The 13,553-nt window shown below is 37.3% G+C and overlaps 1 protein-coding gene across 1 annotated transcript in view; it reads right to left on the minus strand.

Annotated features, from left to right (window-relative positions):
- The window catches only part of FDX1 (ferredoxin 1), a 56,224-nt gene that overhangs the window by 29,691 nt on the left and 12,980 nt on the right, over window positions 1-13,553 (minus strand). Inside the window, exon 2 of the mRNA XM_069079818.1 lies at window positions 3,974-4,098. Coding sequence (XP_068935919.1) covers window positions 3,974-4,098 — 125 coding nt within the window. The remainder of the gene's footprint in view (window positions 1-3,973; window positions 4,099-13,553) is intronic.

Here is a 13,553-nt window from a genome sequence, read left to right on the forward strand (position 1 = left end):
ATATTTGTAATCTCTATAGGCATTGTGAATATGGCATTGCTGATACAAATGGTAACCTTTTCTAGTGTGGGGCAGGGAAAGAGGGAGGAAAAAAGTGCACATCAGAAAACAAAAAAAAAACTTAGAAGAAAGCACAAAAAAGCAGAGTAGCTCTGAAAATGAGTAGAGCTTATTATGTTTTTTAAAAAAGTAAACTATGAAATAGAAATTCATGGTTTTACATAGAATCCCCTTTCCCTTTTTATGTTGTCCTGTGTACATAGAAATTTTCCTTTTGTGTCTTTTTTACTTAAGTTCAGAATGAATAAAAAATTTTAATAAAAAGATCTGACTTTAGGTCCCACCTTTTACACTGAAAAAAACCCCACAAACCAGTACTTAAATATGAAGATTTGAAAAGCACAATATACATACATTATAATCCCCCCCCAAAATACATACCTTTAGGAAGGATTTCTTCCAGATTTAAGCCATTCCCTAATAGAAAACTTGACAAGAGGACACTCAATACATAAGGTAGTACAAAGCATATTAATCCAATGACCTGAAAGATGATTTTATCTAAAAAGTAAATAAGACAATGCATGTCTATTTCCAGAGATGCAAGAGGCCTTAGAAATGATCTACTCAATTCAAGTATTCAATTCATAGATGAAGAAATTAAGTCTCAGGGAAGGGATGTAACTTGGTCAAGATTGCAGTGATAGTAGACTAAGTCTAGAACTCAGGTATCCTGATTCTTAGTCTAGAGCTTGATACATTCTAAGCCTCCAACATTTTACTTTGGAATATCTTAGCTATGAGGGGAAAGTGATAAATACTTTTTAAAAGTTTCTACAAAGTGGTCATGTAGACAGGTTTAAATGTGGCTTCTTTACATCAAAATTCTCATGGGAAGACAAACACCACTCAGAATTTTCCTTATTAATTACCACAAGTTCCATTTTCAGCATAGTAACCTAGGCTACAAAAACTAGAAAAAGACAAAATGTCTTAAAATGGAATTTATGAGTGGACAAAGACAATAAGTAAATCAAATATGACGGTAACTCTTAGCATCCTTTACACATCTTCAGATTATTTGATTTTATGACCCATATTTATTTCTAATTTCTCCTCCTATGGATTTCACTGCTCTTTTAATCCATTCTGGGGGGTCTCTTCTCATTATTTCAAATTCTCTGTCTAACGCACAGGACTGTCTCATCATTCATGAATTTACTTTCCTTCATATTATAATATTTGTGAAGTGAGCTTTGTATTCTTGTTGTGGCTTTAATCATACTTCTTTCTGGTTTTAGGATCACCTCTTTTGATTTCTCTATGTATATGCTGGGCTTTGGTTGAGACTTTTTTCCTCTTTAGTGTTTCAGTCTTGTTTTTTTTCTTTTCTTTTTGAGCTTTGTTCCCTATTATTTATTTTTTGGTTTCTCCCCCTTTGCTGGTGGGTAGATTCCTAAGACTGGGCTGCAAGGCTGCCTCATTCTCCTCATGTGAAGGGATATAGGATTTGCTGGCTTGATTCCTACTTACTATAGGCCTGGGACTAGGATAGGAAGTATCACATTTCAGCTCACCTGAATTCTCCTCTGACCTCAGCATGATGTAGTGGATAGAACACTGGCACCTGAGTTAGAGGACTAGGTTCTAATCTTCTCTCAGGCACTTACTGCATAACCCTGGGCAACCTCTATCTACCTCAGGTTTCTCAACTATGAAATGGTGATAATAATAGTACCCACCTCCTAGGATTGTTGTAAGAATCAAATGAGATAATAATTACAAAGTATTTAACATACTGTAAGCACTACATAAATGTTAGCTATTATCATTATCTTCATGGTTGCTATCTATGCCCATTAGGCTGTAAACTCCTTCAGGGCAAGTACTATTTTTTTTTAAACCTGTATTGACATCCTCAACACTTAGCACAGTGTCTGGCACATTGTACATGCTTAATAAATGTCTATTGGCTTAACTGCAACATGACAATTTTTTCAGTGAATGAAACTTTAACACTGTGCTAAAACTTTACAGAAGAAACCGTTCTAAAATGTAGTATATATCTTCCTCTCTTTTATAAGAGCACATATAATTAAAGTCTATTTTTATGACTCCAGTTATTATGAATAAACTTACTATGAACAAATAGTGGCTATCCAGTATAAACATCCTGTTCTCTTCCCTATTCCACACCTCTAAAGCTCTTGTCAGAACCCACAATTCTATCCACAATTTGATCCTACTTTGTACAAGTCTTGATGAAGAAATGGCCTTTTTCCTTGTCAAAGCAAATCCCATTCCTATCCCACTAACCCAAGATCATCTCCTTTCTTTCATCCTCAATCTTCTTTTATTTTCTGGCTCCTTTTCTAACACCTAAAAATATGGCTAGGTCTTCCTCATCCTTAAAAAAGCCTTCACTTGACCCTGATGTTCCCTCAAGCTCTTTTCCTGTGTTCTTCTTCATTTCCCAGGGCAAGTTGTCTCCATTTTCTCACTTTCCTAATCCCTTTTGCCTCCCACCATCCTCATTCCCCCAACCCACCCCGCAATTCATACTCTATGGACCTCTTATTTTATTAGTACATAATCAAACAAAACAGAAAATCTGGAGGAACAGGAATTCCAGGTAGAGGGAACAACATAAGCCAAGATATTCTATCTACAATCCAATCACTTACCTCTACCCATGACTAACTACCACTCAAATACATTCAGCGGTCATTACCAACTGCTAAATTCAATTATCTTTTTACTTTCTTCTTTCAGCTTGACCTTTCTACAGCACTTAACACTGCAGACTCCCCCTTCCTCCCAATCTCCTGCATCTTCTTTCCTTCTTTGGTTTCTATGACATTACTCTCTTCTGGTTCTCCTACCTACCTGACTGCTCCTTCTCATTCTTCTTTGCTGAATCTTCCTGTCTACCAAGTAGAGGTTTTCCCCCATACCTATCAAGATTCTGACTTGGGCCTTACACTCCTGACTAAATGCTATACCTTGATAGTCTTATCAGTTCCCATGGGTTTAATTATCATCTCTATGCAAATGACTCCCAACTCTACCTGCCTAGATCCAATCTCTCTCTTGAACTATATTTACATCTTATCAACTGCCCAATGGACATCTCCATCTGGATCGCCCCGGTGTATCTCAATTTCAAGAAGTCTAAAACAGAATTCATGTTTTATCCAAAGTCCATCCCTCCTTCCAAACTTCCCCATTTTTCTTGATAGTACCCATCATCCTTCCAGTCACACAGGCTCATAACTACTTGGAGTCATCATTAACTCTTCCCTCTCCATCAATACCCTTATCAAATCACTCTACAATCCTCTTATGTGTGTTCCCTTCTCTTGACAAGTTCAGGGCCTCACTACCGCTCACCCAGACAATTGTAATAATTTCCTAAGGGTCACTTGCCCAGGGCCACACAGCTAGTAAGTATCTAAGGCTAGATCTGAACTCAGGTCTTCCTGACTCTATCCACTGAGCTACCTGCTTCTCCTACCTTTGAATAGGACCTTTCATTTTCCCTGTCCTGATAAATTTTCTAAAGCTTCCCTGGTTTTAATTCTAACCAGATAAGTAGTGTTGCAAGTAGTTGTTCTTAAATGTAAAAAACATAAGGAAAGTTTCTTTTTCGGTCTAAAACTATGATTTCATCAGTGCAGGGAACACCCAGCACTAATACAGACAGACAATGATAGGTAATTTATAGGTACTGAGAGGTTAAATGACTTGTATAAGAATAGCTCTACCAAAGAGCTACTATTCTGCAGATACGTAAAATAAGGCTATCAGATTGGTTGATTCAAAGATTGCATTAGGCACAGAATAGGCACTTAATAACTGCCTGTTGCTTGATTTTGAGTTTAACAATTCTCTGATCAATTTTATGGGTTAAAATTTAATTATAACTTGTGCTTCCATATAGAATTTTTTTTAATATTAAATGATTTCTACTTACCAAACCCATCAATGTCTAGATTATTATTAATAACGACATCTAGTAGAGTGTCACCAACTTTTCCTTGGGTTGTTAATTTCTCACCATCACGGTTTATAAAATGAATGGTTACTTTATCTTCTGAGCTAGAAAAAAAAAGCATATCTTTAGTATTCTTTAACCTTGAGTAAAGTATATGTAATAAAGCTCCTCTATAAGGTCAAACAAATAACAATGTAACTAAACATCACTGAACGTATCGCTGTACTTTTCATCCTTCTTTGAAAGAATCATCTAGCAGGAAGAGACCGGTACAAACCACAAATTCTGGGATTTAGCAAACTTCTCATTATTCAACACTTCATACATATTCAACACCTATCAATAACCTCTTTACAATATGAATCAGATTAACTTAACTGAAAAACAGCTACCATGTTAGTAATTAAATAATGTATGGTGATCAGGAACCAGGATCTAAATCACCAAAAGTTTATCTACAACATGAGGATAACAGATATTTCCCATAATACTGCTATAAAGAATGCTGGTAGAAAGACCTGAAATTCAATTTCATTATTAGCTATATGACTTTGAGCAAATTATCCCCCAGGTCTCAGATTCCTCATATGTAAAACAAACGGATTAAACAAAATCATATTTAAGGTTCCATCCTGCTCTAAATCCACTATTGCGAACTAATTCTGTTTTATAATAACAATGTTAATATATAATACTGGTATACCACTGGATGGTGTGTGGTTTCCCTTCCATCTTTCCTACCTCCAACTTGTTTCTATGGAGTTCCTTCTCACAAACTGCATCACCAGACAGCTTGCTTCCATGAAATTAATGATGTTAGCCGAGGGCACATTTATATAGCACTAATCAATTATAATCTATTCCAACTTCACACTATACTGAGCTTAGCCAAGGTATATGTCATTTAGACAAGGAATCAAAGAGTATGGATATATCAGCGAAGAAAAACAAATTTCCCCACTGTTAGAAGTTCTCTAAAATTCTACACCTGAGAATTGGTGCTGAGAAGCATCAGTACAGTCTGGTAGCACACAGATAATCCTGTTTGTTTTATTATTTGCACTGTTATTACTAAAATGGGATAGGAGCTAGAAAATGTGTTTAAGGATTATCTTGGGGCTAGTAGGCCTAATCCCTAAAGAGATCAAAGAAATAGGGAAAAAAATCTCCACAAATACAAAAATATTTATAGTTGCTCCATCAATTAGGGAATGGCTGAACGAATTATGGAACATGAATGTAATAGAATATTACTATGCTATAAGGAATGATGAAAGGGATAGTTTTAGAGAATCCTGGAGACTTTTATGCAGAATTGGGAGAAAATGAGAACAATTTATATATCATATCATAAATACAATGTCATAAAAACAATTTTCAAACACTTAAGAGCTACCACAATTCCAAAGGATCATGAATAAAGTATACTACTTACTTCCTGACAGATAGATGATGGATTCAGGGTATGAAATAAGGCATTTTTTGTAAAAACAGGGTCAATGGGGAATTTGTTTTGCTTGACTAAACACTTAGCACAATGCCTAGTACACAGTAGACACTTGATAAATGCTTACTGACTATGACTATGTATATGTTACAATGATTTTTTTTATAGATAAAGGAGGGGAGAAAATATATTTTTTGTTCATTGAAAGACATTAAATTGAATACAACAAAATAATTTATCTGATGGTATTTTATCCAGAGGATTCACATTATCAAGATATCAATAATATCAGTGATTCAATAAAATATGAATGGTATTTGCCCATATAATGTTCTCTATTACCCTCCACCAAGATGGCTGGATAACATATCCATACATCTTGGTTATATTCTATCATAATTTCTAACTACCTTAATTTTTGTCCAAGACATGCAAAAAACAGGCTGTAAAATAATTCTATTGCAATTTTCACAACTGCCAATAGATGGCAACAATTGGCAATAGATGGTTTCCTTATCAAAGACTAAAAAAAGTTACATATGATCACAAAATGTTAGAACTGAAAGGAAAGGAATGCAGATCCTATGGGTTGTCAATTCAACACATATTTATTAAGCACTCCTATGTGCAGACACACAGAACATGCTTTGAGAAATTTTGTACTGAAAAGATACACAAATAATAATGATACCAGATTTAAGTGAGGTGCAAAGCAAAGAAGAAAATTCTAGGAGAAACATGAGGAAGAAATCATTTTCATCTTTGGGGTGGGAAAAGGGAGGGACTACACATTTACCAGGAAAGACAAGTGTTCTAGCTCAAATACATGACTATTTGTTTAGCCTTGGGCAAGTCTCTCAACTACAGTACATCACTATCTGTAATTCTTTTTGGTCTAAACCTTTGATTTTATCAATGTGGAGAACTCCTCAAATCAATGCTGAGAGACAAACAGTTTGTAATTTATAGTCTTAGAGTGTTACCATATGGACTATTGAGAAATTTTTATTTTCCGTGGTCACACAATTAAACATGTAATGTCAAAGGTAACACTTGAACCGAAGTCTTCCTGCTTCCATGGCTATTTATACTGCCTATAGCTATATTATCATTACTCTATTTACTTTCCTCCCCGGATCACTCTCTACTCTATTCCTTCTAGATACAGACTGGCTTGGGCCTCTCTCCTAAGGCTGAATTGATGATTGATCGGTGTATTCTTGGTTGGAATCACCATATCATCAGAACTCCAAGTCATGCTGCTCAATTACTCTCATCTACCTGACTACACACTGGTTCCCTACTCCCTCCCCCCCCACCCCACCCTCTTTCTGTTTTTTTTTTGGTGTTATCTTCCTTTAAAAGATTTTAACTTCCTGAAGGGCAAGAAGTGTCCCCAACACTTAGCACAGTATCCCTAGCACATAGGTATTAAATGTTTACTGACTGACCTCCATCTTTCCATCTCCTCTTTATGTGTTGTGTTCCTCCAGCAGAACAGAAGTTCGTTCAGAGGAGTCATCTTACTTTTTCGTGTTTCTTTCCCCTGTGCTTAGCACATAGCAGCACTTAAGAAATGCTATCTAAGAAAATATCTATGGCATATACCTAGTTCATAATATAAAGGGGAAGACAACATGAAAATAACTATGTACAAACAAGCTATATAGAGGATAAATTTGAAATAATAGAGAAGTGTTAGAATTAAAGGAAGAGGGGAGATCAGGAAAAGCATCCTCTGGAAGGTGGGATTTTAGCTGGGTCTTGAAAAATGCCAGGGAAACCAGAAGGCAGAGATAAGCAAAAACACTCCATGTCTAGAGTCAGGAGGCAGTTATTTTGTTTTTTAGGAACAACAGCAAGGAAGCCAGATCAAAGAGATCATGGAGGTATGATATAATGGAAAGGTATGGGTTGGGATGGGTGGGGGCTGGGGGGGTTATGAAGGACTTTGAACACCATATAGAAGATTTTATATTTGATCCTGGAGGTGAGAGGGAGCCATTGGAATTTGATGAGTAGGGGCTTGACATAGTCAGATCTATACTTTAGGAAGATCACTTTGACAGCTGAGAGGAAGATGAAATGGGGTAGGGAGAAACTTGTGACAGGCAGACCAACCAGTAAGTTATTGAAGCTGTGAGGTAATGAAGGACTGCATCAGGAGAGTGTCAGAGGAAAGAAGGGGGCATATGAAGGGATATAATGAAGGTAAAGTTAATATTAGGGATAGGAGTCTGAGAAAACTAAATCAATAAGGGGCTTTGAATGCTAACATAAAGGTTTTAAACTTTATTTGGCAAACAGTGAGGTGCCACTGAAGGTTTCTGAACAGAAGAATAACACGAACAATGCAATCATCACAAAGAGTACTCAGAATCACCAAGAATAAGAGAAATGCAGACCAAAACAAACCTTACTAAGGTTTCATCTCACATTCTCTAAATTAGCAGAAGACAAACAATGGCAAGAGTCAATGTTGAGTAAGTTGTGTGATAACAAGCAAATTAATAAATTGTTGGTGGAGCTGTGAAATAATACAATCATTCTGGAAAGAAATGCGGAATTATACAAATAAAGTGATTAAAATGTCTATAGACTGTGAACCAGAGATTCCATTATTTGGCTTAGACCCCAATGAAGTCACTGATGAGAAGAATATCCTTATATACACCAAAATATTTATAGCAGCACTTTTTTATGGTAAAGAATTGAAAATAAAATAGATGCCCATCAAATGGGGAATAGCTAAATAAATAGTGATATGTAAATGTAATGGAAAATTATTGTACTGTAAGAAATGATGTGTGTGCTAAATACAGAAAGATCTACATGAATTGATGCAGAATGAAGTAAGCAGAGCCAAGAAAACAATATACAGCTACTACAATGGTGTAAATGAAAAGAATTATATATACAAAAATCAGAAATGAATGTAGCAAAATTATAAAGAACAAGTATGTCTCAAATGAAGAGACAGGAAAGGATACCTCCACACCTCTGTGGGACATCCACAAGTGCTGCACACTGCATGTTTTCAGGTTTTTTTCAAGGTATTAATTGGTTGTGCTGATTTTTCTTCTTTTTCTTTATTGTCTTTAAATACCATTTGTTTTATGGGATGGATCTCTGAGAGACAGAGGATTACTGGAGAAAACTATGATAATGCAAAAGACATCAATAAACATTTTTTTTTTAAAGAAAGAATATTTGTAGGTGTCAAACACCAGACCCAGTTCAACACTTCCAACTTCCCAGTGTGGCCAGAACCAGATTAAAATGTAATTGGGAAATATTTAACAAAATAACACAGAAAACACTGTATTTTAAAATTACGTTTAATATGCATTCCACTGGGATCCTTATGGCCAGTTTCTATTAGAGATTAACACCACGGGCATGAAAGAAGGTATAGAGAGGAGAAACAGGAGTCCTCATTTCTTCATCTGTAAGAAGGAACTGGACTCAATCAGCTCTAAAATCCCTTTCAGACAGTAATCTATGGCACAATCATCCTAAAACTGGAAGTTACTATAATGGCTCAGATGAGAAGGGATCAGGACAAAGAAAAGGAAGACCACTGTGCACCTTTAAGGGAAAGATGGGATATCAAACATCGTGGAAGCATAACTCACAGAACTAGGCACCTAACTTTATGGGAGGGGTAACAGAGAGAAAACAATTAAAGATGATTATGTGGTGGCAAGCCTGGGTGACTGGAAAATGATGGCACTAGCAAAAATAAAGAAGCTAGGGGGAGGGGCAGGGTATGGAGGGAAAATAAGTCTAGTTTAAGGAATCCAGGATTTGAAATGCCAGTAAGATCCAAGTGGAAATGCCCAACATGCAGTTAGAAATGTACAGTACTAGAGCTCTAGACAATGAGAGAGGGAAGAAATATTGTGTAGGCAATTATATTCATAAAGGTCATTATTAAAGCCATAGGAGTAGATGAGGACCCAAGGATGACAGAAGAGGACTGAGGAGAGAACCTTGAAGAACACCCTAGGGAGTCAGAGGAGTCAGTAAGACGGAAAGAATAGTCTGAAAAGGGGAGAGTTCAGCCTCATAGATGTGAAAGTATTAAGAATAGATGAGGCTGGGGCGGCCAGGTAGCACAGTTAGTAAGAGCACCGGCCCCAGAGTCAGGATGACCTGGGATCGAATCCGGGCTCAGACACTTAGCACCCACCCAGAAACACCTGGCCATATAACCTTGAGCAAGTTACTTAACCCCAATTGCTTAGGGATGGCCAGGTGACGCAGTGAGTAAGAGCACCGGCCCCAGAGTCAGGATGACCTGGGATCGAATCCGGGCTCAGATACTTACCACCACATCCAGAAATAACTGGCCATGTAACCTTGAGCAAGTTACTTAACCCCAATTGCTTAAAAAAAAAATAGATGAGGCCAGGATCAAAAGATCCTTAGAGGTCAAGGAAGACAATGACAGAAAAAGGGACATCAGATTTTATGTTATGGAAGTCATTAATAACCATGAATTAAGCTATTTCACTAGAGTGATGGATTTAGTAGTGCAGATTTTTCTTTCTAGAAATGTGTTGGTGGAGGGGCAGAGTCAAGATGGCAGAGTAGAAACAGGACTTCCTCAGGGCTCCTGCTTACACCTCCTACAATTCATGTAAAAGGTGACTCTGAACAAACTTTGGAGCTACAGAACCCACAAAATGACACAGAGAAGCTAACCTCCCACTGAGGACAGCCCGGCAGGCCAGCAGGAAATGGCCTGAACAGCACTCTGGGAGCCAAGCCCAGTCCCAAGTGAGCCAGAGGTTTTAGCCTCAGGGTGGCCACAACCAGCCACTGGCTGGAGGGACTTCAGATCACTAGCATCTGTGACAGTTTCCAGAATTATCAACCCATCCAGGCTAAAGACAAAGTGAGAGGTCAGTGCACTATGGACTTTGGGACCTGGGAATCTGGCCTTGCAGATGCCGCCACGTGGCTGCTTCAGAGCTTCTGGCCTGCAGATTGCAGGGGGAACAAGTGACCAGTCTGAGGGGTAATTGCTATTGCTTGAATCTGCTTGGATCTGGATTGCTGTCTAGGGTGGAGGTCCTGGGGTGCATGTCCTGTTTGCCAGAGTGTGGAGAGGCTACAGAGAAGGCACCCAACTAATAGCTCCGGCAGCTGAGAAAACCCAAACTATTTGGGACAAAGCTCCCCTCTCTGGTAGCAGAGTTCTACAGGGCAAAAAGCTCAAAAGTCAACTAACTGAGTGGCAACATGACCCAGCAAAGGAAGCAAGGCAAGCACAGTGGTCCAACTCTGGATTCCTTTTTTGGGGATGAAAAGGATAAAAGCATGGAACAGGAGGAAGACAGCAAAGTCAGAACTCCTGCACCATAAGCTTCCAAGAAAACAAAAGCTGCTTACACAGACCATGGAGGAGCTTGAGAAGGATTTTGAAAACCAGATAAGAGGAGGAAAAATTGGGAAGAGAAATGAGAATGATGCAAGAAAACTATAAAATGAGAGTCGTCAGCAACCTGACTGAAAAAAAAACACATTAAAAAATAGACTAACTCAAATGGCAAAGGAGGCTAAAAAAGCCAATAAGGAGAAGAATGCCTTAAAAAGCCAAATTTGCCAGATGGAAAAAGAATCTCAAAAGCTCACTGAAGAGAATCATTTCTTCAGAATTAGATTGGAGCAAATGGAAGCTAATGGCTTTATGAGAAATCAAGATATTATTAAACAGATCCAAACAAATGAAAAAATAGAAGGCAATGTGAAATATCTCATTGGAAAAACTACTGACCTGGAAAATAGATCAGGAGAGATAATTTAAAAATTATTGGACTACTTGAAAGCCATGATCAACAAAAGAACCTAGAAATAATCCTTCAAGAAATTCTCAAGGAAAATTTCCCTGATGTTTTAGAACCAGAGGGCAAAAGAGAGGTTGAAAGTATCCACTGATCACCTCCTGAAAAAGATCCCCAAAAGAAAACTCTTCCTAGGAATATTATAGCCAGGTTCCGGAGTTCCCAGATCAAGGAGAAAATATTACAAGCAGCCAGGAAGAAACAATTTGAATATTGTGGAAACACAATCAGGATAACACAGAATCTGGCAGCTTCTACATTGAGGGATCTAAGGGCTTAGAATATATGATATTCCAGAGGTCGAAGCAGCTGGGATTAAAACCAAGAATCACCTACGCAGCAAAACTATCATGTTTCAGGGGAAAATAGGGTCACTCAATGGAATAGAGGACTTGCAAGCGTTCTTGATGAAAAAAAAAAACAGTTGAATAGAAAATCTGATATTCAGATACAAGAAGCAAGAGAAGCATGAGAAGGAAAACAGGTAAAAGCAATCATAAGGAACTTAATCAAAGTTGAACTATTTACATTCCTACATGGAAAAATGATCATTGTAACTTATGAAACTTTTCTCAGTAAGAAAATAGTTGAAGGGAATATAAATGTCTGTATATATGTATGTACACATACATATATATGTCTATATAGGAGGGTATATGGGCATATGAATACATATGTGTGTGTATATATGTGTATGGTATACATAGAGGGCAGAGGACCAATTCAATAGGAAGGGATGATACTTAAAAGGTGAAATTGTGAGGTGAGAGAGGAATATAATGAGAAGAGATGGGGAGAGATAGAATGAGGTAAATTATCTCATATAGAAGAGGCAAGGGAAAGCTTATAATGGAGGGGAAGAACAGGAAGGCAAAAGTCAACCTTACTCTCATTGAATTTGGCTTAGGGAGGGAATGACATACACACTAAATAGGGTATCTCACCCTACAGGAGAGTAAGGGGGAAAGGGATGAGAGGGGGGATAATGGAAGAGAGGGCAGGGTGAGGGTGGGGAGGGAAGTTGGAAGCACCCACTTTTGAAAAGGGACAGGGTCAAAGTAGAGAACAGAACAAGTATGGGGTGTGATGGGATGGAGGGAAATATAGTCAGTCTTTCATAATATATCCACTATGGAAATGTTTTGCATAGCTACACATGTAGAAACTATACTGAATTGCTTATCTTCCCAGTAAAGGTGGGTGATGAGGGAGGTAGGGAAAGAATCTGGAATTCAAAGGTTTAAAATCAAATGTTTAAAAATATATTATTATTATTTTACATGTAAGTGGGAAATAAAATATACAGGCACTGAGGCATAGAGACCCACTATGTACTACTGGAAAGTCGGAGGGGGGGCTTGGAGGAAGATATGGGAGAGTGCAGACTGAGGAAGGGGATATTCAGTGGGATCATCGTTTTGGGGTGGTGAGTAGAGGAAAAATGGGGAGAAAATTTTTAACTCAAAATCTTGTGGAAATGATGTAAATTAAAAAATAAACTACCAAAAAAGGGGCGGGGGGGGGGGGAAGAAATGTGTTGGTGAAGGGGAGAATGGAAATAAGGTAGCAGCATATGAAAAAAAAAAACAATTTCCATTTTGAATTGGAATTTACATTTGTGCACTTAACACAACACGTAAAGGGGAGATGGAAAGATGCAAAAGATAAAGACATTTTATTGATACACAAGAAGTTTATTTGGAGAGATTCTAATTGTTTCTTTAGTTAATCAGAAAACTAAATACTTATTATTAAGCAATATCCAACTCAAATGGTATAGAAATATTTTTTAAAAGATACAATTCTGTAGCAATGAAAAAACAAAAGCACATAGTTGTCAGATACAGGTCATGAATTACTAATCAAAGTAAACATTAATGTGGGCACAACCATATGGAAGAAATTTCTTCTTGAAAATTGAGGACATTTCCTCTTAATCTAGATAAGGATAAACTAAGGCTGCTCCTATTAATTTGAAGCCAAACTCACTAACCTATAATTTGAAGACTGTTATCTTTATTGAAAATTGGGATATTTACCCTTTCCCAATCTTACTATACCTCTCTTGTTTTCCACAATCTCAAATATTATGGGCAGTGGCTCACCAACAAATCTGCTAGTTTGCTTGTTTGTTTTTTTTAGTACATGGACCAAATTAAAATGTAATTGGGAAAAATTTAACAAAATAACACAGCAAACAGTCTATTTTGAAACTACGTTTAATATGCTTCCCACTGGGATCCTTATGGCCAGTTTCTTTGCG

This window comes from Petaurus breviceps, unplaced genomic scaffold, assembly GCF_028583685.1.
Source record: "Petaurus breviceps papuanus isolate PSGF00001 unplaced genomic scaffold, PetGlider_PUasm1.0 91133, whole genome shotgun sequence".
In the NCBI taxonomy this organism is placed as follows: Eukaryota; Metazoa; Chordata; class Mammalia; order Diprotodontia; family Petauridae; genus Petaurus; species Petaurus breviceps.